Raw genomic sequence first — 27,641 nt, 5'->3', positions numbered from 1 at the left:
ATCCGATATAGAACTATTCACAGATTTTGTTTTAGGTTACTAAAATCGGTAATTTCCGTACTATCTTATGAAAAGTATGCTCAGGACATGCAGTGTCATGCAGATTCAACATCCGAAGTCACTTTTAGTTAAGTTTAGAACTCTAGACACTAGAACGCGTTTGTTTTATAAGAACCATTAAACTCGCAATTTTGAATAATTATGAGTTTTTCATTGATATTTTAGAGCAGCAAAACTAATATCTATGTCATCGTGACACTCTACATAGACGACAATCCTTCATCACACATACTTGATGCCTCTCAGAGTCGATCAATCGTAGTCTAACGATTTTGAGGTAGATCGCGAGCTGTTCAAGCTTGAGGACCCCTGATGTAGAAGATTAAGAATATCACTTATATTAGATTATTACTTAGATTAGAATATAACTTAGATTAGAATATTACTTAGTTTACAATATTATTTAGATTAGATTAGACTGTATATATTGTACGAATCTTACATTGTTTGCAATAAAGGCTTATTCATTCATTCATTCATCATCTATAAAGCTGGGAAGATAAAACTCAAGAATTGATTAATACCTTCTTATGCAATCATATTTTATACAATAACTATCTGCTTGATCTAAAGTCTAAACAAACGCATTAATAAACAAAATATCATATCAAGAATATATATTTTTTTTAAATTCCAAAATTTGTAGAAGTTTTATCATTAAAATTATTATTTCGTTTTTCCCTGTTCTTGTAATGAAATAGTGTAATAGCAGAACTATCAAACTGCGCGTCCAAAATTTATCTCAAAGAATTATTCATAGAAAAAAAATTAAAAAGGGTTAACCAGTTTAGGTGTTCATCGTGGACAAACAAAGTGACATGAAATTTGTATACATAAAGATATGTTTCACGTATAATCATTCTTCAGAGATACAAACATTCTTATATTGATAAAATATAACATGGTAAAGATGTAACGGAATTTTTGGTCCAACCGAAAGTAAAGAGTCGTAACCAAATTAATTTCACTACTAATCTTTTTTTATTCCAGCAGGATATCAGCAAAAATCTCTACAATTTCTGCTTTGACTATAAGATACAAGTTTGTAATAAATACAAAACAGTTAACAATAAATCTACAATACCTATCGATTTCTAGAAAAACAAATCCAATATTAATTTTAAATACAATACAAATTGAAATATTTTTATTGAAAATAGGATTTAAAATCGATTATTGGACGTCAAGAACTACCTGCACCCATTCGGAAATGTATTATTTAATGCAAAAAATTATTATTTAATATTATGAGATTTCTGAAAACAGTCATAAATTATGTGGTTAAAGGTGTGTCAACAAATTATAACATTATTTGTTATTGGAACCGTGTGTGAATGAATTTGCAATGACTCACCGATTGTTTACTGAGATGACTTGATACACTGCTCTTCTTTTTATTTTTGTATGAAAGAGCCACAGAGCAAAGAAATAAATAGACAGAACAGAAGCTGGAAAAAGAATGGTTTATTTTGTGTATTCAAGTCATATAATACTTAACAGCTTAGCTTTAAATAATCAATATCCATCATAAGAATTAAGCATGTAAAAGTGTAGCAATACAGAAGGAAATCCAATTCTAGCTCAACTTAGTTGACCTTAAAAAGCCGCAATGAGCTGATTTGAAGTTGAAAATGGTTTTTATTTGTCTTGATGGTGATAGTTTTATAGGAATATTTTTTAAATGATTAGTTGTTAATTCCCCTACTATCCCGAACATTTATTTATTGTTAATTCCCCCACCCGGCGCGGTGGGTGGGAAATATCTGTGACACAGATTATACTAATGCAGTTTATTAAAATCTAAGTATATTGAATATATAAGTATTTATGTTCAATAAAAATTTTACTATCTTACTTATGCCTGAAATTAAAAGAACAACTAGGAAACAGTATAAGATATAAAAAAATAAATAAAATAAAGCCGGTTCGAACCACAGGGTCAAGCTCCACATAAACAAATGATTCCAGTTGAGTGACAATCAATTTTACGTTTGGTGAAGGAAACTATTGTAATCCAGAACATTGCTTGAAATTTTTACAAGGAAGAAAGGTTTAAATTAGCACAAACCTGGAATCCAATTATAATTGATGAATATAAGGATGGCAAACATATTCAGTAGTGTAGATGTTGTGCCTCAAATACCAAAATTAATTAGACGTCTACCCGCTCCATCAAGCTAGTCCAGCTCGATAAGCTCCATCTATAAAAATGTTAGTCTGTGCATACTACCTACTATTGAGACGTGAAATAGCTTGGAACTCGTTTTTCCACCTGCATGAATCATATTTATTTAGAAGGGCAGCTGGGTGAAATACGTAATTAAATTATAAGCTTGAAATCTTGACAAATTATGTTCAAATGTGTGAAACAGTCATCACTGTTGATTTACGGTACGCAGACGTGGTCGCTAACTATGGACCTTATGTGAAAGCTCATGGTCGCTCAGAGGGCAATGGAGAGGGCTATGCTCGGGGTTTCCCTGCGAGATCAAATCAGAAATGAGGAGATCCGTAGGAGAACCAAAGTTACCGAGTTAGTCCAAATGATTGCCAAGCTGAAGTGGCAGTGGGTAGGGCACATAGTTCGACGGATAGATAGGCCGTTAGGGCACTAAAGTCCTCGAATGGTGACCACGTAACGCAGTAGACGCAGTGTTGGTAGGCCCCCACAAGATGAACCGAAAATCTAGTCAAGATCGCCGGAATACGTTGGATGAGGGCAGCGCAGGACCGATCGTCGTGGAAATCTTTGGGGGAGGCCTTTGTCCAGCAGTGGACGTCTTCCGGCTTCAGTTAAAATCTATATGTTTTTTCAACTGCACAGGTGTACAGTCACACATAAACAGAGCATTTTGTAGCTACAAAAAGGAAGGATAGAACTAAGAATTCCGTATCTGAGATTTGCAAGATTATTGTCCTGTTATATAAAAACTTTTCATGAAGGCCGAGCGATAACTAGTAAATAGTCTCTAGTTTGAGACTAAGAAATCACTGCCGCTTTTTTTTGTCTTTCAACACCAGAGGAAAGTTAATCAAGAAAAATAAGTAGAAAGTGCAGATAAAGCAACTCTACTCGGTGTTACTGTCAAATACATGTATGTACATGATATGTAGGACTAGTTGACTCATTGAATTTAAAGACAAACGTCACATGACCCTCACCCGACCTCAATAGCACGAAGTTCCAATATTGGTGTTCCCAAAATTTTCCTCAACCCGCACCGTTTTTCGGTCACGCTCTCAATAAAGACACTTTATACATTGCTGTGTTACTTACAATTTTTTCATTTTTCATCTTTTTTTCTCCAAAACCAATTTTTATTTTTATACGAGTATATATGTAATCACGCCTCTTTCCCGTAGGGTTAGGCAGAGACCATACTTGTTTCGCTTCGCCCATTGTCATTATTCCCTTCTTACATGCTCTTCGGTTTAGGATAATCTTGACCTGGCCTTTTTTCAAGACATCCCTGATTTGGTCTCCAAATGTCCGCCTAGGTCTACCCCTTCCAACACTCATTCACACTCGCCTTACACTATTTTTTAGTCATCGTTCCTCATTCATTATCTCGACATGGCCAAACCATCTCAGCTTTTATTTTATAAACCTTAAAATTTTAATAACTAAAATAAAACAAAAAATTGTTTTGATAATTGAGTTTTAAAAGATTGAAAATGATGATGATGAAGTCAAGATGACCACAAACGTACTTTTATAAATAAATTAAGTTTAATAATAAGCCAACAATAGCATTACTATAAATTATAAATTCTCACGCAGTGGTAGAGTTACCTACTTAAAATGTCATTTAAACAATATATGATTAACGAATATTGGGTAGTGGTGAGTATACTTGAATTATTATAAAACCTCGTCCATTTCGGATAGTAGTAAAAAGTATAACCCTGAACAAACGAATCAATGTATGTGTTACAACACAATATCGTTGTATAATTAGACAGAGTACCGGGGTCCGAGTTACCAGCCGTCACGGTAGCGGGTAGCGGAGCCGGGATCGATATCTCGTGCTACGCTTCATCGCTCAAGTTCTGTCTATCTTGTATTTTGCGAGACTTCTTTAACAATTAACGAGCACATAACCTTGCACAATGAAATATTTACACGCATTAACAATTTCCTCCATTTCTTTTAAGTTTTATTAAGTTGGTTGATAAAAATAAGAAATCAATGATTAAAATAGTATTTTTGTGATTTCTTTAACTAATGCGTATGAATCCTAAGTAAAGTGACCTAACAAGGGTGAGGCTATCACTAAAACTTAATACAAATTGTACAATATTATTACTGTTTCCAAATTTTGAAAGCACTATTCAAAACTAGCATTTTTCTATAATATTACTAGCTGACCCAGCAAACGTCAAAAAAATTGTCATAAAATTAAAAAATCAATTGGGGTGGACTGCCCTTAACATTTGGGGATGAAATAGATAGTATCCGATTCTCAGACCTACTGAATGAAATCAGTAAAGCCGTTACGGAGGAGTAAGGTAACTAACATTGTGACACGAGAATTTTATATATAAGACTAGCTGACCCGACAGACGTTGTTCTGTATATAATAAATAAAATAATGTTTTTGTATGAATTTGTCAATAATATATCATAACATCAAAAACTACTTCGTAAAATATGCACCCAGCTGTCGTAATGAAATTGTTTCACAGCAGAACTGTCAAACCGTGCGTCAATAAATTCTCTCATAGAAATTATGTATGGACACATCAAAGGAAAAACAATTTTGTTGTTTTTATTTAATTTAGCAGCATTTTCATATTTATTCACCTTTTAAACCTTCTCTGGACTTCCACAAATAATTCAAGACATAAATTTGCCAAATCGGTCCAGCCGTTCTCGAGTTTTAGCGAGACTAACGAACAGCAATTCATTTATATATATATATAGATAATTGGTATAGTTTTGGTATATTCACTATGCACCTGCCAAGATAAACCAATAAAAGTGGGGCACTACCTTCTTTTTCTTGACGCATTCGGAATATTTTCGACTAGTCAAAGCTTTGGTCCGGATAATGCTAGTAAGCTGAAAGTTTAAGGATAAAACATTCCTGGTAATCTTCCACATGATAAATTATAGAAGATCTCAATAATGAGGCATAAAATTGGGTTAAAGGTATTTATTTTCTCAAAATTGATTCCTTTAGAATTGTTTTTGATATCATTTCTAATACTCCTACCGCTTCGGACACAAATGGCGCTCTGAGAGAGAAAAAAAAATCTCCCAGCAATCTTTTTTGCGCTCTTTTTAATAAAATATACAATATTGTACTGTTACTATTGCTATAAAATAGTCATAATCTAGTTCCAGGCTGTCCGATCACTTAGATATCCAGCTGTGGAGTAGTAGGATTTACGACAGAGCCATTTTTTTAGTAAAACATTTAAATTTATGTATAGATAATGCCTAAACAGTGGCTGGGACTTTAGTATAAAAGTGTATATATTTGTACCCTTAAGGCTATTACGTATCTTATGAAGTATTAGAATAAGTTAAAAGCGATCCCTTATTTCTAGTGTTATAATAATGAAAATCACTACCTATTAAGAGCAAAACGGTGATGATTTTTGTGAACGTATATCATTTACTGACAATGAACAGTCATAACATTTATTCCCCTAACAAGCTCCGATTTGACTGTACTACATAAAAAGTAAACACCAACAATAATTATTGTGCCCATAATGTACCGGAGAAACTCTACACATTCATAAAAAGTATGCCTTTGCCGTTTGATGTTCAGATTAGATCTGACAATAACGAATTGTTTGCCATACTTTTTTTTTACCGAGAAGTACAGTTTGGTTTCTTGCGCCCGATCATCTCAGGTCTGAGGCAGTCTATTTTGAATGGGTGGTAGTTTTTGACGTTCAATGAGTGAGTTTGAATCCTATTTTAAATTGAAATATATTTGAATTTGTAGTCAGGACTTAGAAGGTAAAGTTATATTTTGTTATTGACTGTTACAAATAGAGTAAAGTAAATTCTGAGCTTTTACTATTATTTACTAGAGATCTTATGTATCTCACTCTATGAACAAGAGATAAAGTTTACTTACTTATTTGTATCGGTCTATTCGGTCGGTTATTTAGTCGTACTAAGTCGTATCGGTTAAAGGCCAGTAACGCATCTCTTAGCCCCTTGTGTTGCGGATGTCCATGGGCGATTGCCTCACCATCTTCCATCACGTGAACCTCACGCCCGTTTGCCTCCTCTTATATATTGCAATAGGATGATTACAATATCAGATTTAAAAATATCATGCGTCAGTTCCTAACAAGATGTTGGAAAGTTCTATGTTCTTAAAATAGTATATTTCTGTTTGAAACAGTAAATCGTCCACATATACAGACATATTCTGCTTAACGTATTTCCAATAACTTTGTGATTTGTTTACCGATGTATCAAGATCATATTGTACATTTTTCTGAGAAGTATAGGTATGTAAGAGTATGTTTAATTAGTATGATTGGTAGGTAGCAACCTCACATTAAGTAGTCAATAGAAAATATATAGAACAAAACTAATTCTTGTGGTATGGCTGTATATTATACAGAGTGTAGATGGCATGCGATTCCTGTGTTGGGAGAGGTATCCGAGTGGGAGGAGAACCGGGGAGAAGCGGGAGGGAGCCAGGCCGGCCGGGCGGCATTCCGCGCGTGACTCACATCTCTAGTTATCACAAGCTTCATACTAATTATCTTGTCAAATACCCTATCCATAGAACAAACGCAAAAGATTGTGCAACTATTATTAGTTTAGTAAAATGTTACATTGTATTCTTTTCTATTTGCCTTTTTTCCAATATTAATAGTATATTTGTGCTGCTGAAGAGGGCTATTCGTGTTGTTTATAAGTAGAGAGTAAACTAATTCTAGAGAGTATAGAAATAATAATATTTATGCCTTCTACGTGATTAAGTCGAGTTAGTAACTGGTCGGTTGTAAGACCATATCATATACAAAACAGATGAGCCACGAAATAACGAATAACTGAAATGATTTTCTAAATGATACCTTGTGAATGAAGCGACCGCCCTAAGGCCTTTTAATAAATTTTATCGAATATTTAATAAAACTAATAAATTGGCGGGGTGCTAGGAGTCTATTAAGGAAGAAGGTGTCAAAACATTGGCCGATGTGATAGATGCTTGAGTACCTACTCAATATTATGGTGTTGTTAACATCTTAACAACACCATAAATACCGGCAATCAGCACCGGGCTAAAACTCGATTGACCCAAGCGTGCTTGGAAACGAACGGAGTTGGCGTACTCGCCTTTTCCGGCTCTCCTACTCCTAATCAGGCGTATTCCCAAAACTATTGAAAGCGGCTTCAATGGGATCGTGTATCCCTAAGGTAGATTTACGCTCGGATCCGTCCAACTACCTCCATATTCTTTAAAGTTAAGGACTCGATTATCAACCGCCAGCTTTTGGAATACCTAGAGGAGCACCAGTGACTGGGAGTACGGTTTATGTAAGGGTCGCTAAGCTAATGATCTTCTTGCATATCTTACCTATAACTGGGTGCAAGCGGTGAGTCGAAGGAAGAGGCTTTGGCGGTGAGTTGGACAAAGCGATGGCCTTCGATCGGATGTAGCACACAGCAAACACTTTTAGCGAAACTGCTATCCTTGGGGCTTCCCGAGAGATTGTGCAAATGGAGCTTTTTGGCTGATCGTAGATTTAAGATTGTTATACACGGTGCATGCTCCGACTTCAAACCCATAAACTCAAGGCTGCGTGCTATCCCCTACACTGTTCCTCCGGCATATCAATAACTGCAAATCTGCGGCGTTAATTGCTATGCAGCCGACAACACAGTGTATGCCTTTTACTCTAACATCTCTTGGGATAGCGTCGACGTGAACCAGAACAGACTTGTGTCTGGAATCGAAACCTTTAAAGAGCATGGTGTACTCAGTAGGGCAAGAAAGCACATCAGTTCAAGCCACCGCCTGCAACTATATAAGGCGCAAATTCGGCCCCACACAGAGTACAATTTTCACCTTCAGGCGGGCGACAAGGCTAGTAAGTAGTCTTTGAGTTTATCCCTTACAAACAAACAAGGAAATGTTTGCTCGTTATAATATTATAACGTATTGAATACTAATAGAAATGTGGGCTAAAAACTATATTCTTTTGATTTGGTGCGCAACATCCGTAGGAACAATGGTATTGAAATCCAAAGGACATGCTTTATTATCAGTTTTTATACAAATAAAACTATTATTAGTTGTACAGAGCTCAGCTGAAACTGTGTACGTGCCAATACTAAGCGAACGTTATCAGGCGGGCATTCGAACACGCATGTGAGTTACGTTCCAGCCTCTACCGTTATGCGTTTCACAGTTAACACTCACCTTTAATACATAATGTACACTGTAAAGTACCAACTATTAATATATAAATAAATAAATTATGAATTTACTCTAATATGGACTCACATACGTTTAAACATTGTAATTTTTGACGGGAATACATCTTTAAAGTTTGCTTCAATGTACGTCAAAAACCAAATCAAAATATATATTTGGAGAGGGCTTCTCAAGCGTCAGGAACGTTCAACCTGCTAAAGGCAGACAAACGTTCCTACCTTTTTACTAACAGAATACCTACTCAACTTCACATTGAACAAAGTTTTTCTCTCAGGATGTACTACTGGATTAAAAAAACTGCAGTGAGGAATTTAAAGCAGATTACTAATAAATTTGATTAACCCATGAGAAAGCAGATTACGAGTAAGACAATGCTAAAAATCTATATACAAAATGTTCACGTACTTCTAAATTAACTATATATATGGGAGGAAATTCTGACATGATTCCGACAAGGAAAACATTTCAAGTAAAAGTCAGCGTAAATTAAGCTTTGACGCCGACATTACGTTAATATTGATAATTAGACAAAATTAGCCTAGCGAACTCATGGCGCCTGCGTGCAGCCGTTACCACAGGTGAAAGACATACAGTTACTTACTCTACACTAAAATTGTTTCCTTGGGAAATCCTAATTAAACGCCCTAGAGCTACACAGTATATTATACAGAATGGTGCAACTAATATTGAATGCATCAGATCAGAGGTGAGAGCAATAATTTCGTTATCCATAAGGCACGTTATGGACAACGATACGAACAGCCAAAGTGAAGTTCCACTTGTAGCGTATTGATGACCCCCAATTTATTTCAAGTCTCCTATATAATGTATGTTGATATTTTGACGAGACTCTGAAGAAAGCCTGGGCAAAGACGAAATTAATGAAAAATGAAAAAAAATCGAGTCAGGACACGTGATCGATCGAACATTCGTAAGAAGTCGTTGAAATTATGGATGAAAGTTGATTAGAGAGATAAACTTTTTAACGTAAAATAATTGTATTACATAGTGCAAATTTTATTATTTAATATAAATTGTCGTTTTTGTGTACGATAGCGAAATAATTTAACCACATAAATGCCTGTACTTTTATACTGATAAATAAAGAATTTCGTGCGAAATAATTCCCTAACCATTCCAAAATATTCAAAAATGCACTACGTTGATGTTGAAGTTTTCACTTCTGCCGGCATTCCCGGAATGCAACCCATTATTTTTTTTAACACAAACAAATAACCATCTTTTTCATCAAAAGCGATGTCTAACTGTTTATCACTGATCTGTAACTCTGGTACTGCTATCCAAGTGTTTGGAGTAACTTATCTGTTAGGTTCTTCTGAAATACATGTTATTAACTTGTTACCTTTCGTATTAAATACCGACGTAATGATTGCGTAATATTTAAGATTTGATGTAATATGCTCCATGTCTGTGTGGTATTTGAATATTTTGAATGTTTTTTTTATGGAAGACAAATGAGCGTACGGGTAACTTGATGTTAAGTGATTACCGCCATTCACCTTCTCGTGCAACATCAGAGGAGTCACAGTAGTGTTGCCGGCCTTAAAGGCAGGTGCACGTTTTTTTTGAAGGTACTGTTTCGTCCCGCAAACACCACACAAGGAAGCTCATTCCACATCTTTGGTGTACGTGGAAGAAAGTTCTTTAAAAACCGCACTGTGGAGGAACGTCACACGTCCAGATTGGATTAAGTATATTAGTAGGGGAGTATATTCTATATTATTTATATAAATTCGGTGGCAGGAATCAGGTCATACAGTTCTTCAGAACACTCCCCGTGATAAATGCGGTAGAAGACACAACGAAGCGATGTCTCTACGCAACGCCAAGTGATCGAGCCGTTCACAGAACACGGGATCCCTGAGAATTCAAGCAGCTCTTCGTTGCACGAGGTCAAATGTTTCGAGCTGATACTGTGGTGCGCCAGACCAGTGATGATAGCAATACTCCATACGTGCAAGCATTATTGTGTTTTGGTTTGAAGATCGGCGTAGCTAGTGGAGTTACTCTAGTATTTATTACGATGTAACATCTTATGTCTCAAAGTGACCAGCCTAGCGAAACTCTCTATGGAAAAAGCGATTCAATCGATTGTATGAAACGTGCAGTCGTTGATAGATTGACAGATTACGGCTATAATCTTGTAAAAAACGGAGATCCACTCACATCACGTTTTAAGCTTTAACTGTTCGCTTTCAAACTTAGCCGGATTATATTTCGTCGCCATATTTGAATTCCTATTATTTCAAACTTATGCTTATAAATCACTGCACGTTTCATACTAAACTAAATATCAATTTCTACTTAGGCAGTCCCGCCTTTTATTACGTTGTATTTAAATCCTCTTTGAAAGTGACAAGCGTAATTGAGATGTCGCTCGGAATTTTTGGGTACAATCAAGAACACTGGGGCATACCACTTGAACAGGTGAACGTCTCGCTCATTTCGTCACTTTTTCACATAAAAAAGAGTTAATAAAATTTAACGTGTCATTAGAATTAATGTGTCTCATATTACGTCAGGGTATTGAACAAGTGTTTGCGAAATTATAAGACTACTCTAATGGAAACTGTAAATCGTGCATACAGATGAAATAACGGTATCGAACCAACTAGAACTTTAAGTCCTGCCATAATACAAACTTAACATAACCTGCTGTCATTGGTATCCGAAGAATTCGACCGGATTATTTAGGGCTGTCAAGTTTCACAAAGTTATTTCGAACTTTTATTTAAGTGTGCGGATGTCTTCCATATTCATATCGGACATCGTGAAATTTACATAATAATAATTAACTTATATTAATTTTACATGTATCATCTTATACGCCCTTAAATGCAGGGTTTTTTCACAGGATTCTATAGAAATCACTTGTTCACTGAACCCATGTTGTCATGTATGGGAATCACATACCAATAAAAGTATTCCGCCGGTGATGCTATAAAAAGAGTGCCAGCCCTATGAAACTATTGTTATTTGCTGGAGACCAGTCGGCCATGACCTCGTCGCGATGTTGGGGGCGGAAGACACAGTGACGTCACAACCATCGCCCACACACACACACAAACAGACCGAAACAGGACGAGATCACACATGACAACTCACCTGGACAGGATATACACTTCCTCAGCTCCACAAATATCTCTATGTGGATGACGATACGTGTTACTAGAAGGAAAATTCACAGTCCGACAAAAAACAATTTGTGGGTTATTCTTTAATGAGATAAATGCCCCACTGATCAATGTTTACACTTAACACAAGAACTGCATAATAAGGGCATCTGTATAAAAAACACTACACAGGCTCTGTTTACAAATACGTCGGAGAAAAAAACCTTTGAACCCTTAAAATAAATTATATGGCAAAACAACGTTTGCCGGGTTATCTAGTTTAATATAAAACATGTGATTGAGTGTTAGACTCACATACCCCTCTGAAACCAAGAGTAATTCAATTTTCACTTTTATGTCAGAAGATGTTTTTAAACTCATTTCATAAATTTTAAAATTACACATAACTTTTCAAGCAGACCGCTTAATCATAGTCTCTACTTATACTGAACTTATTCATCTATCGAAAACATAAATATGGTGAATTAAAATCCTAATAATCTGCAGAACAACAAACAGTGCAGTTAGTGGATATAAATACCAAAGAATAAACAAAGTCTGAGCGCATCTCGACTTATATTTTGAGAAATAATGTAATTTATCAATTGCTGCAGCTTTAGAACTTCAAGTGACGTGAAGAAAATGGAATGACGACATCAAAGATATGAACATCCAACGGCAAGCAAAGTCGAGAAATACAATTAAAATTAGTAAAAACAATGGACTGTTTTTCTCTACGTATACTCTCATTAACATAATTGAAACTTATGTTACACATAGTAATAATTAATGTAACTTAAGTATGCTTAAAGTTATGTCAAATGTACTGTAAATGAGCACATGAGAAATAATAAATAAAATAAACGTAGATTTACTTTTTCTTTTTCATGTTCAAATGTTTTTTTTAATTTGTTAAATTTTTTTAAAGTGATAACCCTCAGTTCTGGAATTAATTACACAAATTAAATTTGATAACACAATTTATGAACGATGCGGGACCCGAACCCGCGACCACTCTCGTACCGTGCGAGCTCACTTCCACTGAGCCAACCGTTCGAGTCACGTAAGGTTCATAAATCTTCATATGTCTGGGATTAATTATACAAATTAAATCTGAAAACAAAATTGATGAACGATGCGGGACTCGCTCGCACAGAACGCGACAGGTCGCGGGTTCGCGTTCCGTATCGTTAATTAATTTTGATTTCCAATTTAATTTGTGTCGCAAAAAGATGATAGTGAAAGACTTATGATAATTTTATATAATAAAACCAAGCTTGCTATTATAACGTCTTATAAGCAACTTTGATTATAACTTATATGGTAAGTGTGGATATGAACTAAGACAGTCTTACTCAGCACGTTATCAAATTACAGCTTAACTTGTTCGTCAACACAATATATTTTAGGCCACAGCTTGCTGCCTCGTAAGCGATAATAATAATATAATTATTTGACATTTTTATTAACGCCACCAATAAAATTGTTGCATAATACGTGGAGAGAAAACTGCGGCTTCTTTTTCAGAAACCTAATATATTACATTTAAAAAAAAAAAAAAAATCTTTTTTGTTTATATTAAACTAGGGCTACTGTTTTCTCCGGCAATTTTAATGATCTCTTTTTTTATAAATAGCGTTTATCACTGAGTTGGTAATTTGATAAATTATATGTATGAATATTGTTCGCAAATTGGGAAAAATGGGAAATGAAAATTCATATAAAAACATCTCGCAAATTGTGAATGAATTTTAATTAGTTGTTTACAATGCTATATTTACTGGTAGTAGGTTTTCAAGTTTACGCTTTTTAAAGAAATTGGTGACGTTTTTGAATGTAGGTACTTCAATTACAGAGGTTTTTATTCTTATAGATTAGATCGGAAAAAGAAATAAATCTGGGTATAAAAATGACCCCTGGGTGACCCTAGCGGTCACCCAGGGGTCATTTTTATTCGGACAGGTAGATGAATATAATGACACGCCCGTTGGTAGAGCGGTATGAGTCTCAGTCTGCCAGTCATGGATCACCGGATTGATCTACGCTATGATAGTAATCCTTGATAAGATAATAAAATATAAAGGTATTACGTACCAGCGGCACACAGCCCGATGATGAATGACAGAAGAAGGAAGCACCATCTCGTAGGAGACGCGCTCGACTCGCCGCTGTTCCTGGAACAAAACATTAATATTATAATAGAGGTAAACCGAGAAACCCAAGCGCTAGCAGCAATGACGTTATGTATGGAACGTCATTGGCTGGCACCTATTTTTGCCAACGGATCAGCCTAGCAACGCACTCATACTACCAGTATTCTTGGTACACTTCCCCGTAAAGATAGTTTTAACGTTATATAATTGTAGTTTTTTGAAGTGAAATCTTCTTTAGCGGCGTTGAGCACTGTTCTTGGGATGGGTGTAAAATGTTAAACTCGCGTCAGGACACGTGGCCTGATCGAAAATTCGTAAGACAGTCTTTGAAATTATGCACGAAGTTGATTTTTCTTGTAGATAAACTTTTTAAAGTAAAATAATTGGAATAGTTCTGAAGTTCTTAATTTTTTTATACAATATAAATTGTAATTTTTGTGTACGATAGCGCGAAGATACACAGCGTAGTATACATTCGTAGCATAGATATACATGAATATTGTATTTAAGTACATAAGTGGTCGTAATTTTATACTTATAAATAAAGCAATTCGTGCGAAATCATTCCCTAACTATTAGAAAATATTCAAAAATGCACAACATTAATGTTCATGTTTTCACTTTTATTGGCACTGCCGGAGTGAAACCTGTTATATTTTTTATATAGTTTTATTATAGTCCATCTAATGCTAAGCCACCAGAGTATTTATTTTACATTAATGCTACATATATGAATCAATATCAAATTATCCAATATCAAACTTGACTTGCAATTACGAATTAGACCGGTTTTACTATTCAATAAATATGCAAGGGCAACATTTATCTAGCCGATCGAGATAGCGACGCAGCAAAAAATTGCAACGATGCGCAGGCGCAGGGCCAACGACCGCCGGTCAATTCCCCGCGCCCCGCGCCCCCCGCCCGCCGACCGAGCCTGCCTGACGTAACTCGATTATAACTCACTTTTCTTTTCTGCTAACTATACCTAAATGGGAATAAAAACTGACCTTCTTATCTATTCCTATTCTTGATCATAACTATCTTACTAACTTATCTATATGTTCCTCAACGTCAGAATATGCAAAATCTTGTATCTTTATGAAATTTAGTATGCAGTTAGTTTCGGGGGCGAGAAATCGACCTAGCTAGGTTTCAATTTAAAAAGAATTTAGTTTTATCCGTGTTTTAATGAGAAACAGCTACAATAACATTAGAATACAAAGATATATAATACTACTATACTATACAATATATAATACTATAATAGCTCAGATGGGATTGGGTGATCCGGAAAGCAGAAGATCCCGGTTCGAATCCAGGTGACCTATTAGTTTTTTTTTTCAAGTTTTTTACCTTCTTAAAATCCGAGCAAGGTTCGGTCGTCCAGGTACCTACTAAAAAAATTATGCGAGATACGTTCAGATAAATTTAACTACCTTTATCTGTTAACGGGTGAACAGAGGACTCACTTGGTGGTTAGTGATATGCCAGCACTTTACATCAATAATGTGCCATTGGTCGTAATTATTGCCATTTAAACGAATTATTCAAATTCTATTTTAAATTCATTTATAGAATGTCTCAAGAGAAAAGACGTGCTTTAATGTATCATGTGGGTAAACACAAAGTGTCCTCGCTCAAGGATGCACTTGACTTGACGAAACCTCTCAAAATACCTGCTTATAGTAAAAATAATACTAATCGCAAACTAGCAAATGATAAAATGTCAGAATCCAACACCCATTTGGACTCAGACGTGAGAAGAACGGGCGCAAAAACCTCTGCGGGGCTTTTTTTTACTAACAATACAAAATCTTAATCACGAAATATATTGAGGGCGGTCTATCCTTTCCAAGGTGTTTTTTCATGAGAAAAAGTGACGGATGAGCAAGAAGTTCATCTGATGGTAAATGATACGAACTGCCCCTTACAATGCAGTACCGCTCAGGGTTCTTGATTGAATCTACGCTAAAACTACTGAACAGACTTTGATGAAACTTAAAAATAAGCAATTATGCAAATTCACCCTAATTTACGTGAACGAAGTCATGGGCACAGCTAGTAAACAATAACTTAAATCAGTTAATGTTAAAATATATATCAATTGTATCCTGTTTTGAATCCGACGATCTGTCATTTGTTTCTATCGCATTTATTGGACGGAATTGAAAGTGACTCTCTCACTTTCCAATTGTCAGTAAATGATGAGTGACAGTTCGATCGAACCCACGTCTCTCTATCTAATGTTACGGCTTAATACGGGAACTGTGTCATAGGGTGAAGCTGGGACCACACCGAAAGATGTAATATGGCCGCTATTTTGATGCGATACAATCATTAACACAGTTTGTTAATTTTTTTTATATTTTTATACGCTTAATAATATGTGTAGTTAGATGAATTTTTATCTATCTATCTATCTTTTTATCTGTCTATCTATCTTCTACCGTCTTATCCCTTAATTTTAATGGTGAAAAAGGTTGAAGAAGGTTGAAATTAAAACCAATAAGCAAAAAGATTGTCAGATAAATTTCAGAAAAGTTACTCGTCCCCACTTTAGGCATTACTCGAGTGTTATGCTTTTTATTTTAGACACGTTACCGCGGTTAGTTAAGAATTATATTAATTTCATTTATTTTGCGTAAGGATGTTTTTATATGATAAATGTAAAATTTAATTAGATTACCTGAATTATACGCTATGTATATAATGCCTGTTCTTTCGAGGTCTGTGGCATTTCTTTTTTTAATGTTTAGTATATTTTTTTAAACTTTTATCATCGCGGAACATTGCAATTGATATGACGGGTACTCACGATATATTTTTTATTAATTTGATGCTAATATTGTATTCATGCAATTGGATACCCGTCATAATAATAATTACAATGTTAAGTATATTTCCATTTACAATAAGTGATATAGCATAGCTTGTTGTGTACAAATTTATTACATCATGTGTCCGTGTGTATTGTTGGTCGGTCCTCGGTAGCGAATGTCGTCCCCAATTGAGTAATGACCATTCTCCGCGGCGGGTTCCGTGTGAAAGTTCACAGAACAAAGACCGGTATAGTAACTACGCGCTCACTACTACTTACACATACTTATACAAAAAACTAGAAGTTTCCTGTCTCCATGTACCAGACAGTGTCTAAACAAAATATAAGCCACATTGTATTTATTATTTTGTAAAGATCGTTTCACCATTCTTCTTTTTTTTATGAAAATAAGGGACAAGACGTAATTGAAACGCCCTGCCCGCATTTCAATGCAGTGCCGCTCAGGATTCTTGAAAAACCCAAAAATTCTGAGCGGTACTACAACTGAGCTCGTCAACTTTAGACATAGGATGTTGAGTCTCATTTGCCCAGTAATTTCACTAGCTACGTCGCCCTTCTGACCGAAACACAGTTATGCTTATACAATACTGCTTCACAGAAGAAATAGGGACCGCTGTCGTACCCATAATCCAGCCGGCATCCTGTGCAAAGGAGCCTCCCACTGGTTAAGATCAATACATTATTTTCTCTTGGGGGCTTACGTCGTAGATTCATTTACAGGTGATCTGAGTTTCATAGTTTTAAGCTATTATATAATGTAGTAGTTCTTAGATTAAGGATTCGTCTCCGCTGCGCTCCAACCGCATTACCCAACAACAAGAACTTTTTTATTACGGCAACTATTTGATGCTTGTGTGTGTGGCATCTTGACACTCAATGGCATCTTTCAAATTTTGTAACATACGCTTCGTGTTATTTAACATGGAAATTAATAAAATACAAAATATTTACTGATGATATTATGTGATTCCAGTATCTGTCTTATTTCTTGTCGTATATATTATTTAGAATTTAGTATGAATTATTAGCAAAGTTTAACAGAACATGTGGCACGTAAACGTCACGCATTGTTCAAGACTGGCTCGAGTACGCCCACTTGGGACTAGTATTAGTTGGTATCCAGTTGGAGCCCAGCAGAGGCATATCCTTTATCTAAGGTGTAGTTAAATAAAATAAGTAAAGCAATTAATATTTTTTATTACGATTTGAAGTAAGTCTTGTAGTCGAATTTTACAAAACGCTCCATCATCGCACGATTGTTATTCCGAGAGCACTTGAGACAATATGCAGGAGACCTAGGTATCCCGGACATCCTGACAGTTGACCGTTGTATCTATAAATGGCGTCTAATCTTCTACCTACACTAGAGGTTCCACTCCCTATGTAATAAAACAGACACTGACGTCTGATAGATAAAATAATAGCTAATAGATGTATACCTGACAACCTAATAATTATAAGGGCAAAATCAACCTAACGTTTGCATACTACTTACGATTGGTATGTGTCTCAATCAATGTCTACAGTCTCAGTATTGACATAAAGAGTGTCTACGTCGTTACATATTATAGAACAAAGTCTTACGCCGCGTCTGTTTGTGTGTCTGTCAGATCTTTTTTTTTTTTGTTATGGAATAGGAGGACAAACGAGCGTACGGGTCACCTGTTGTTAAGTGATCACCGCCGCCCACAATCTCTTTCAACACCAGAGGAATCACAGGAGCGTTGCCGGCCGTTAAGGAAGGTATACGCGCTTTTTTTGAAGGTACCCATGTCGTATCGTCCCGGAAACACCGCACAAGGAAGCTCATTCCACAGCTTTGTAGTACGTGGAAGAAAGCTCCTTGAAAACCGCACTGTGGAGGACCGCCACACATTCAGATGGTGAGGATGATATCCTAACTTGTGGCGTGTCGTGCGAAGGTGGAATTCGGCGGCAGGAATCAGGTTAAACACTCCCCGTGATAAATGCGGTAGAAGACACACAATGAAGCGACGTCTCTACACACCGCCAAGTGATCCAGCCGTTCACAGAGCACTGGGTCCCCGACAATTCGAGCTGCTCTGCGTTGCACGCGGTCAAATGGATCGAGCTGATACTGGGGTGCGCCAGACCAGAGATGACAGCAATACTCCATGTGTGGCCGGACCTGCGCTTTGTGGAGCGCTAGTATGTGGGCCGGCTTGAAGTATTGCCGTGCTCTATTAATGACGCCCAGTTTCTTTGAAGCCAATTTGGCTTTGCCTTCCAGATGACCACGAAATTGGCAATCGCTCGAGATTTCGAGACCCAGTATTCCGATACTAGGCGAGGCTTTGAGGGAAGTGTTATCGAAGAGCGGTGATACGACAAATGGGGTTTTTTTAGTGGTAAACGCGCAAACTTGAGTCTTCTGGGGGTTAAATTGGACAAGGTTTAATTTTCCCCATTCCGCGACCTTCTCAAGAGAGGACTCGATAGAAGACACAAGTTTCTCCCGGCACTGGTCGACAATTTCCCGAGAGAGACCTGCATGGCCCGTGTATATGGCATCACCAGTGCTGTCGTCTGCATAGCAATGAATGTTGAAGGTGTCCAACATATCATTGATATGCAGAAGAAACAGCGTGGGAGACAGCACACAGCCTTGGGGCACTCCAGCATTAACGGGCTTCGGGTTCGAGCAATATCCGTCGACAACGACCTGTATGCTACGTCCAGTGAGGAAGCTGGAGGTCCACTTGCACAAGCTCTCGGGAAGCCCAAATGATGGAAGTTTGGAGAGGAGCGCTTTGTGCCATACACGATCAAAGGCCTTCGCTATATCCAGGCTAACTACCAGGCCTTCCCCCTTGCTTTCAATAGCCGCAGCCCATCTATGCGTCAGGTATACCAGAAGATCACCTGCCGACCGACCATGGCGAAACCCGTATCGTCGGTTGTTGATCAACTGGTGACCCTCTAGATATACCAAGAGCTGGCGGCTAATTATGCTCTCCATGATTTTGGAGAGCAGGGAGGTAATAGCAATAGGCCTGTAGTTTGCCGGATCCGAACTGTCTCCTTTTTTTTGGATCGGATGGACAAGGGCTGACTTCCATGAGTCAGGGACTACGCCTTTAGAATAAGAGTGCCGGAATAAACGCGTTAGCACCGGCGTCAACTCAGGGGCACACGTACTAAGCACGATTGGAGAAATGCCATCCGGCCCGCTCGACTTCCTGACGTCCAACGAAAACAGAGCTCGCCTAACAGTTTTCTGTCTGAACTGTACTTCAGGCATAGAGCTCTGACACCGCGGGATGGTCGGCGGTGTTTTTCCGTTGTCGTCAAGAGTCGAGTTGGAGGCGAAAAGATTGCACAAGAGATCGGCTTTCTCTTTTGCCGTATGGGCCAGGGTGTCATTCCTCATGTGCAACGGCGGCATGGACGGCTGGCTGAAGTTACCAAGAGCAGCTTTCGACAACGACCAGAACTTGCGTGTTCCGGTCGGGTAACTGGAAAGCTGCTCGCCGATTTTGACGACGTGTTTTGATTTTGCACGGGCGATTTGCCGCTTAAAAATCTGGAGGCACGGTTGTATTTCCTCTTAAGAACTATGCAGTTCGGATCCTTTGTGCCCAGCGCCGCAACCCAAGCTCGATATGCCTGTTTTTTGCAGTCAGATGCTGCTTTAACTGACGCATTGAACTAGGCTGTGATCTGCCACCGATGGGTACTATAGAGTTTGGTATAAAAATATCCATACCCTGTAGTATCACATCGGCTACTGCAACGGCGCAGGCACTAGGATCATCCGAAGGGAAACAAACCCTGCTCCAAGGGTAGGATGCAAAAAAGGAACGCATCCTATCCCAATCTGCTGACTTGTAGTGCCAAACGCGGCGGGTCGCTGGTGGTCTGCGACGTTGGCGTCGGATAGGCTCTCACTCCTGACCAGGCAATGGTCGGACGTTCTGAGAGGGGCGTCGACAAAGACCTGGTAATCATCGGGATGTGTAGTCAGCAGAAGATCCAATAAGGACGGCATGTGGCTATCCACATCCGGGAGCCGCGTTGGCGGCTCAACCAATTGGGACAGACCATACGCCAATGCAAAATTATGCACAGATCGCCCTGCGTAGTCTGTGGTACGTGATCCAAGCCATTCGGCATTGTGCCCGTTGAAATCACCCAAGACTACGATTTCAGGGGAGGGGATCTGTGCAAGTACGTCGTCAATTGCCGCTTGAACGCAGCCCATGAGATGATCAGTTTCTGCGTTACCACTATGGGACCTGTAGACACACGCATAGATGCGGACGCGGTCCTCTAAATCTACGCGGAGCCAGAGAGTGGACAGGTCCCTACCCTCAAAATTGCCGAGACGGCGACAGCAGATATCCTCCCTAACGTACACACATACCCCGGCATGAGGCAAAAAATTGTGCTCAATTTTGTACCCGGCGTACGTTAAATATGACGTATCGCTAGGTCGAGATATCTGCGTCTCAGTAAGGAAACACAAGGCCGGCTGCGCCGTCTCAAGGTGTTGGTGGACGGCGTTTAAATTGGAGTGAATTCCCCTGATATTCCAAAAGTCCACGTTGAGTGTGGAGCGGGGTGCCGTGGTGATACTGCCTCGTTTGTCCTTGGTCATGTGCGGTTCTGTGCCCTCCCCAGAATACAAAGGGCAGCCCGAGCTAGAGTGCCCGGGGAGGGATTCTCCAACTCTGGTAGAGCCGGTACTCTCCTGGGGTAAAATCTTTTTTAGTACCGCTGTCATATGCGAAACATAGCGGCACTAGGCCGCTACTTCACGCCGGTATTCTGTGCGAGTGTGGTAATTAAGCAGGACGAGTCTGGCCCGATTGTGCTGACGTCAAAAGACGGTAGCGTGACTCTCCCACTTCTAAAAAGCCCTTAGTCGCCTTACGACACCAATGGGCCTGGGACTCCCCTATTCTTTTTACGCCCCGGGAAAAGTACAGGGCAAGTTCGCGATAAACTACAAAAATATTGCACAGATTTTCATGCTATTTGCACCAATACCAATTTGGCTCTCGAGGAAGGTTTTAGTATATCATTTGTTAAGTTTTTGTCTACATTTGTGTATGTATACATTAACGATATTTGTTGGAGATGTCGGAAAAAAAGCCGCTTGGGAGCTTTCAAAGAAAACGCTGTCTAAACCCTTTAAGATATTACAAAATAATGTATTGTGGAATTGTGTATCTTTTATAGGTCTACAGAAAAGTCCGCAGGGCATATGTGTATCTCTAAAGAATAACATACTATATCTATTTCAATACGTTAAAAAATTGGCAATTATAAAGTGGTAATGTGTGAGCTGTTTACACAAATACCCACGATAATATTATTCCTTGTTACCATTTTATTTATTTATTAATATTTGGGAGACTTACAGCTAGCTTACAATTATAACTAATTAAATAATTAAAACTAATGAAGGCTACTTAAAAGTTTCCACATTTATGTAGAGCTATTGATATAATTTAATTTTACGCTTTGAAACTATCTTAACTACAATTATTTAAACTGGAAGAACTTATAAGATAAGATTATTTTTGATTTAGTGCTAGATGTAGAAAATAAATCTAGTTCTACGTCATTTGACAAGTCTAAATCTGCTGTACGACGCCTCTGCTGAAGCGGTAGCAGATGAAATTTTTTACACCTGTCAAAGTAGGTATGTGAAAACGATACGGCTCGGTGTTGAAGGAGTTTCACAATTTTTTTTTATATTCTTTCAATACGGTTAGGTAGACGTTATATTGGGGATTCCATACTTGTGAACTGTATTCGAGGTGGCTCCATACAAATGCACAGTACAAATTTTAATAGTTTTAAGAGAATTGAACTCCAATGACGTTCTGAGTATGAAACCTAACGCCTTCGATGCTTTTTTTATAATATAATCCACGTGCTCATGAAATAGTAATTTTGAGTCGAAGATGATACCTATGTCTCTGATGCTCTTAACCCTGCCTAAGTATGAGATTTTTAATAGGTAATTGTGGATGATATGGGAATTTTTAGGCGAAATAAGCAGACAAAGCATTTAGAAATATTTAAAGCCAATTTATTGATGTTGCGATAATTTTCAAAACGGTCTAAGTCGTTCTGGAGATCGGGTCGTGAATGTTTCTGATGGGACATAAAATTTTCATATCATTAGCATAAAGTAGGATTTTAGAAAATTTGAAACGAAAAGAAGAGGCCCTAAGAGAGATCCCCGAGGAACACCTGATGAGTTTGACATTGGAGCAGAGGTAAAACCATTGAGAACAACTGTTTGACATCTGTTATGTACATACGAAGAAAACCACCTGAACAAGTTCCCACGAATACCAGCTCGGCTTAGTTTTTGACGTAAGTGGTGGTCAATTTTATCAAAACATTTGCTGTAGTCAGTGTAAATAACGTCAACCTGCGCTGGCTCCGACATGTGTTTTGATAAAAACTCACTACATATATATTACTACACTAGCTGACCCGGCAAACGTTGTTTTGCCATATAAAGTATAATTCACGCGATAGTTTTATAAGTAATAAAATATTGCCTATATTATAGCCTGTACATCATTTTGTTCTATTGTCAATAGTTTTTGCAGCGCACGCAAAAATAGGTTTACGATTTTACACCTTGTGTTACAAAATAGCAATTTTATTACGGATCCCTAATTTTGAAAAAAAAACATAGCCTATAGCCTTCCTCGATAAATGGACTACCCAACACTGAAAGAATCATTCAAATCGGACCAGTAGTACCAGAGATTAGCGCGTTCAAACAAACAAACAAACACTGCAGCTTTATAATATTAGTATAGATATTATAAAATCATTCGAAATACGTTCTTATTCATTTTTAGCTCATTAACTTTGATTGTATATTTCCGATAGCTTTAGACTACAGCATTCCCAAATCATCATATGTTTTTTCTATTTACAGAACAGCGTCTGTCGGGTCAGCTTGTTATTTATGTAAACCTAGCGGATAATAAAAACAGCTATGTACACACGTGTTAAATTTGAAAAATCGGTCCATACGTTAGGGGGAGATCACTAACATACGTAGGAATAATATGTCGACTGTATTGAGAATATAAACAAATCTCAAAATCAATGGAACACTAAAAAAATAATCAAAATCGGTCCAGCCATTGAGGAGGTAGTTCAATTGTGAATCTAAACCATCCTCGAATCCACTTGAACACACACAGAAAATTTCATTCAAATCGTTCCGGCCGGTTAATTAAGGCGGTAAATTTTAAAGCCTCATGGTGATGAGTATCCGAATCAGCCCTATGTATGTTCTACGATTTTGCGTAGTTTAGGAGATAATAATTTTTTTCCCCTTTTATCCGCTTTTTTCACCTAATTGTGGTTTAGGACTTTTTTCTAATTTTTTTGAACACTTTTAGTTAATTTTATTGTTGATAATTATTAACTACAGTTGCAATAAACACATAAGAAACTATGAATAGTTTAGACAATTCGGAACTAGTTTAGAATTGAGTCGTAAGTTCAAGATAACTGCTCCAGCTAAATTCATGAAAATGTTCAAGGTCTCAAAAAATAAATAAAATGAAGAGCCTATGGCTTCTAACTATTTTTAAAAACATCCCAGAACAGTGGCCTATAAAATGAGCCAAATTCAAATTTTAGCTTTGGACGTAAATTTCTCGGCCACCCAGTATATAAAGATATGGAAAAGATAAAATTTACCACAAAAGTTATTAAATACATTTTGTAAGATATATTATTTAAATTTATTTACATGTAAAATGCAAACGTCATTTGTACGACGCTGTCTAATTAATAATAATGACACGGTTAGTCTCCTCTATTCATTTCTAAGATGTACAATGTACATACAGCATTCACTTTCATAATCACAATGTTCGTTATAAATGTTTCCTGTGTTTTATCTCTATGTTTATGAAATAGAAACATAAAATTTATAATGACTACAACAAACCAAATAATATAATATACGTATATGTTAATTTATAGTGTTGTAAGGTTAATTTCAGGTTTATTTTAGTGCCACTAGAAGAATCCTGATTCTTGAAAATTCCAAAAATTCTAATTGGCATTACAATTGCGCTCATTTCCTTAAGACATAAGGTACATAGAGCTACTGCATCCTTCTGACCGAAACACTACAATGTTTACACATTACTGCTTCACGGCAGAAATAGGGGCCGTTGTTGTACCTACACATAATCTAGCCAGCATCCTGTGCGAAGGAGCCTCCCAATGGTGAAGTTTATTAAAGGAGTTTATTCACAGTGCGATTTTTAACGAACTTTTGTCCACATACAACAAAGTGTGGAATATATGACATGACCTGCAAAAAGAGCGTAATCTTCCTTGAAGGCCGAATGTAATTTATTTGCTGCTAAACACCATTGGCATTCACTTTGATTAGTGATTAGGAGATAACAAGTATGGACAGCGACTGATTAGTGCAGGTGATTAGTTGGCTGCGTAGTAAAGTGATTAGAAGCGTGTTCTATTTTTTGCGAGTGAGGTGCGAGTAGCCACTTCCCGCCTTCCCTTCCCCCTCACTCGTAGCGTGCCTGCCACTAAATACGAGAACTAAGTAATATTTCGTCGTATCTTCAGTGTATGTATGTTCAATTATCCCTTAGATACCTTCTGGCAACTTTGCCCAAATACATACGAAAAACTTATTTTTTTTAATAAAACCTCTTTCACACATAATATTTGGGTTCCCTCTGTCATAACAAGCCAGTTCTGTACATAAATATATGTTCAATTATTCGAAGACTAAAATATAGGTAAAATAATCTCTACTTAGGTAACTTAAATTTCTACTGATCTTAAGTGATCACCGCCGCCCACATTCTAATACTTCGACATCGAGTCGCATTCCCAATATTCACTCTACCTCCGGTTATGGCCTACTTGAGATAAAAAAGCGTAACTATCTTTGACTTGTCTGTCCCAATAAGCTTATCGACGGTAGCTCATCTAATCCGTACACGCTGTCTGTCAATGGGACGACGTATAGCTTACCAGGTATAGAAATTGCAACAATGAACTGGCGATAAGAATAACTTATCGGGACAGCTTCAGATTATTGACAGCTAATTACTGACCGTCGAAGGCAGTAATTTATCTCTATCTGTAGATACTATATTGGGAAAGGCCGTTTACAAACCTCTAGAGTCTAGAACAAGCTAATAAACGGCTTTTGGTTTTGAAGTACTCCTAATTGAACTTCGTAACCTATAAATTTCAGAGTATGACAGGAACGTAACAAAACGGGTACTCTGGTTCGGGCGACACGCGGTACGATCTATCTGACGCTAACAGTAATCTGATATTCCGAGAACTTGTAATAATCAATTTGGAATGATTGATTAAAAGCCGATAAGAAATGTTAATAAAAAGATCCAAAACAGAATAAGCCGCTATTCGATGGCGCCGGCGTCTGTCTGTCACGTCGCGTTGTTAAGTTTTGCCTTTTGCAACGTACAATCGTGAGTTTGATTAGAATTACAGTTTTTACGTACAGTTTTACTTTTTGCAACTGAGATGAAACGGGGCCGTTGACTTTCGCCAAGCGTGTTTTCATGATAAATCTAATATATATAAATTACGTGACTCGTTGTTTGTCCGCGATGGACTCCTAAACTAATCAACGGATTTTAATGGGGTTTACTGCATGGAGTTCAGTTTAGTCCAACTTGAGAGATAGGATAGTTTCTATTTCGATTTGGGACCCATAATTATTTTTATTTCCAATATTTGTTTTGTATGGACATATTTTCTGTGAGAGTATTTATTGACGCGCTGTTTGACAGTTCTGCTGTGAAACAATTTCATTATAACATCAAGGAGCATATGTTACGAAATACATAATTCTTGATGTTATGAAAAATTATTGACAAATACATAAAAAACAGTATTTTTTTATTATCTTCAGAACAACGTCTGTCGGGTGAGCTAGTATATATATAAGGGGCGTGCATATCATATAGGCAATTAGGCAGTACCTACCTACCGTTATGAACCTAAATCAATTTAGCACTAGTGTTCAAAGTTAATTTAGTTTAATTTGAAAAGCTTCTATTGAACACCCACATACAATTTTTCCCTAATTTATATACTAAATACCTTCGTAAGCAATCTCTGCTTGTCCAAAGCTCAACTACGACTAGTTAGATCCACAGTGCCTACCTTGCTAGTAAGCCAATGCACGCCCCTGAGAAAGGGCCGGTCACAATGTTAATGTATAAAATATATACTATTGTAATAATTGTTATATTTTAACAAGAGTAATATTTAAGAAATTTTACGATATTTAGTATATTATAAAAGAAATACAAAATTGTTAGGTCAACAATACGAGTATGTTTTTTTTTTATGGAAATGTAATGAGAATTTTTAATGTAACGAGCGTACGGGTCACCTGGTGTTAAGTAATCACCGCCGCCCACATTCTCTTGCAACACCAGAGGAATCACAAGAGCGTTGCCGGCCTTTAAAGAAGATGTACGCGCTTTTTTTGAAGGTACCCATGTCGTATCGTCCCGGAAACACCGCACAAGGAAGCTCATTCCACAGCTTTGTAGTACGAGGGAGAAAGCTCCTTGAAATCCGCACTGTGGAGGACTGCCACACATCCAGATGGTGGTGATGATATCTTAACTTGTGGCGTGTCGTGCGAAGGTGGAATTCGGCGGCAGGAATCAGGTTATGTTGCTGCAAACCAAAAATAAGTTTTTCAATGGTTAAAGTAATGAAATATAAAATGCTTGCAAAATACCTTTATTTATTAACGGTGTGAGTGGATGAGGCAGCTACTGTACTCAATAACTTTTATTATATAGTAATTTACATTTGCTTATTTACTCGTGTTTACGTGATTTACTCGTGTAAGGCATCGCGCGGCGTTTGAGTATTTTTACTGAATCACTTTACATATTACATTGAAATTGAAATGATTTTTAAAACGATGAAAATGTAAATGTTTATGTAAAAGAGTGGCATTGAGTTTCTTGCTACTTCTTCTCATTAGATC

The 27,641-nt window shown here is 37.3% G+C and overlaps 1 protein-coding gene across 1 annotated transcript in view; it reads right to left on the bottom strand.

The window, feature by feature from the left end:
- Window positions 1-27,641, bottom strand: part of LOC126964436 (uncharacterized) — a 73,703-nt gene that overhangs the window by 19,512 nt on the left and 26,550 nt on the right. Inside the window, exon 2 of the mRNA XM_050807543.1 lies at window positions 13,706-13,785. Within this exon, the coding sequence (XP_050663500.1) occupies window positions 13,706-13,785 (80 nt within the window). The remainder of the gene's footprint in view (window positions 1-13,705; window positions 13,786-27,641) is intronic.

The sequence above is a fragment of the Leptidea sinapis genome, chromosome 1, assembly GCF_905404315.1.
Source record: "Leptidea sinapis chromosome 1, ilLepSina1.1, whole genome shotgun sequence".
NCBI classification, from domain to species: Eukaryota; Metazoa; Arthropoda; class Insecta; order Lepidoptera; family Pieridae; genus Leptidea; species Leptidea sinapis.
The sequence above is the reverse complement of the archived record's forward strand: the minus strand, read 5'-3'. Positions and strand labels throughout refer to the sequence as shown.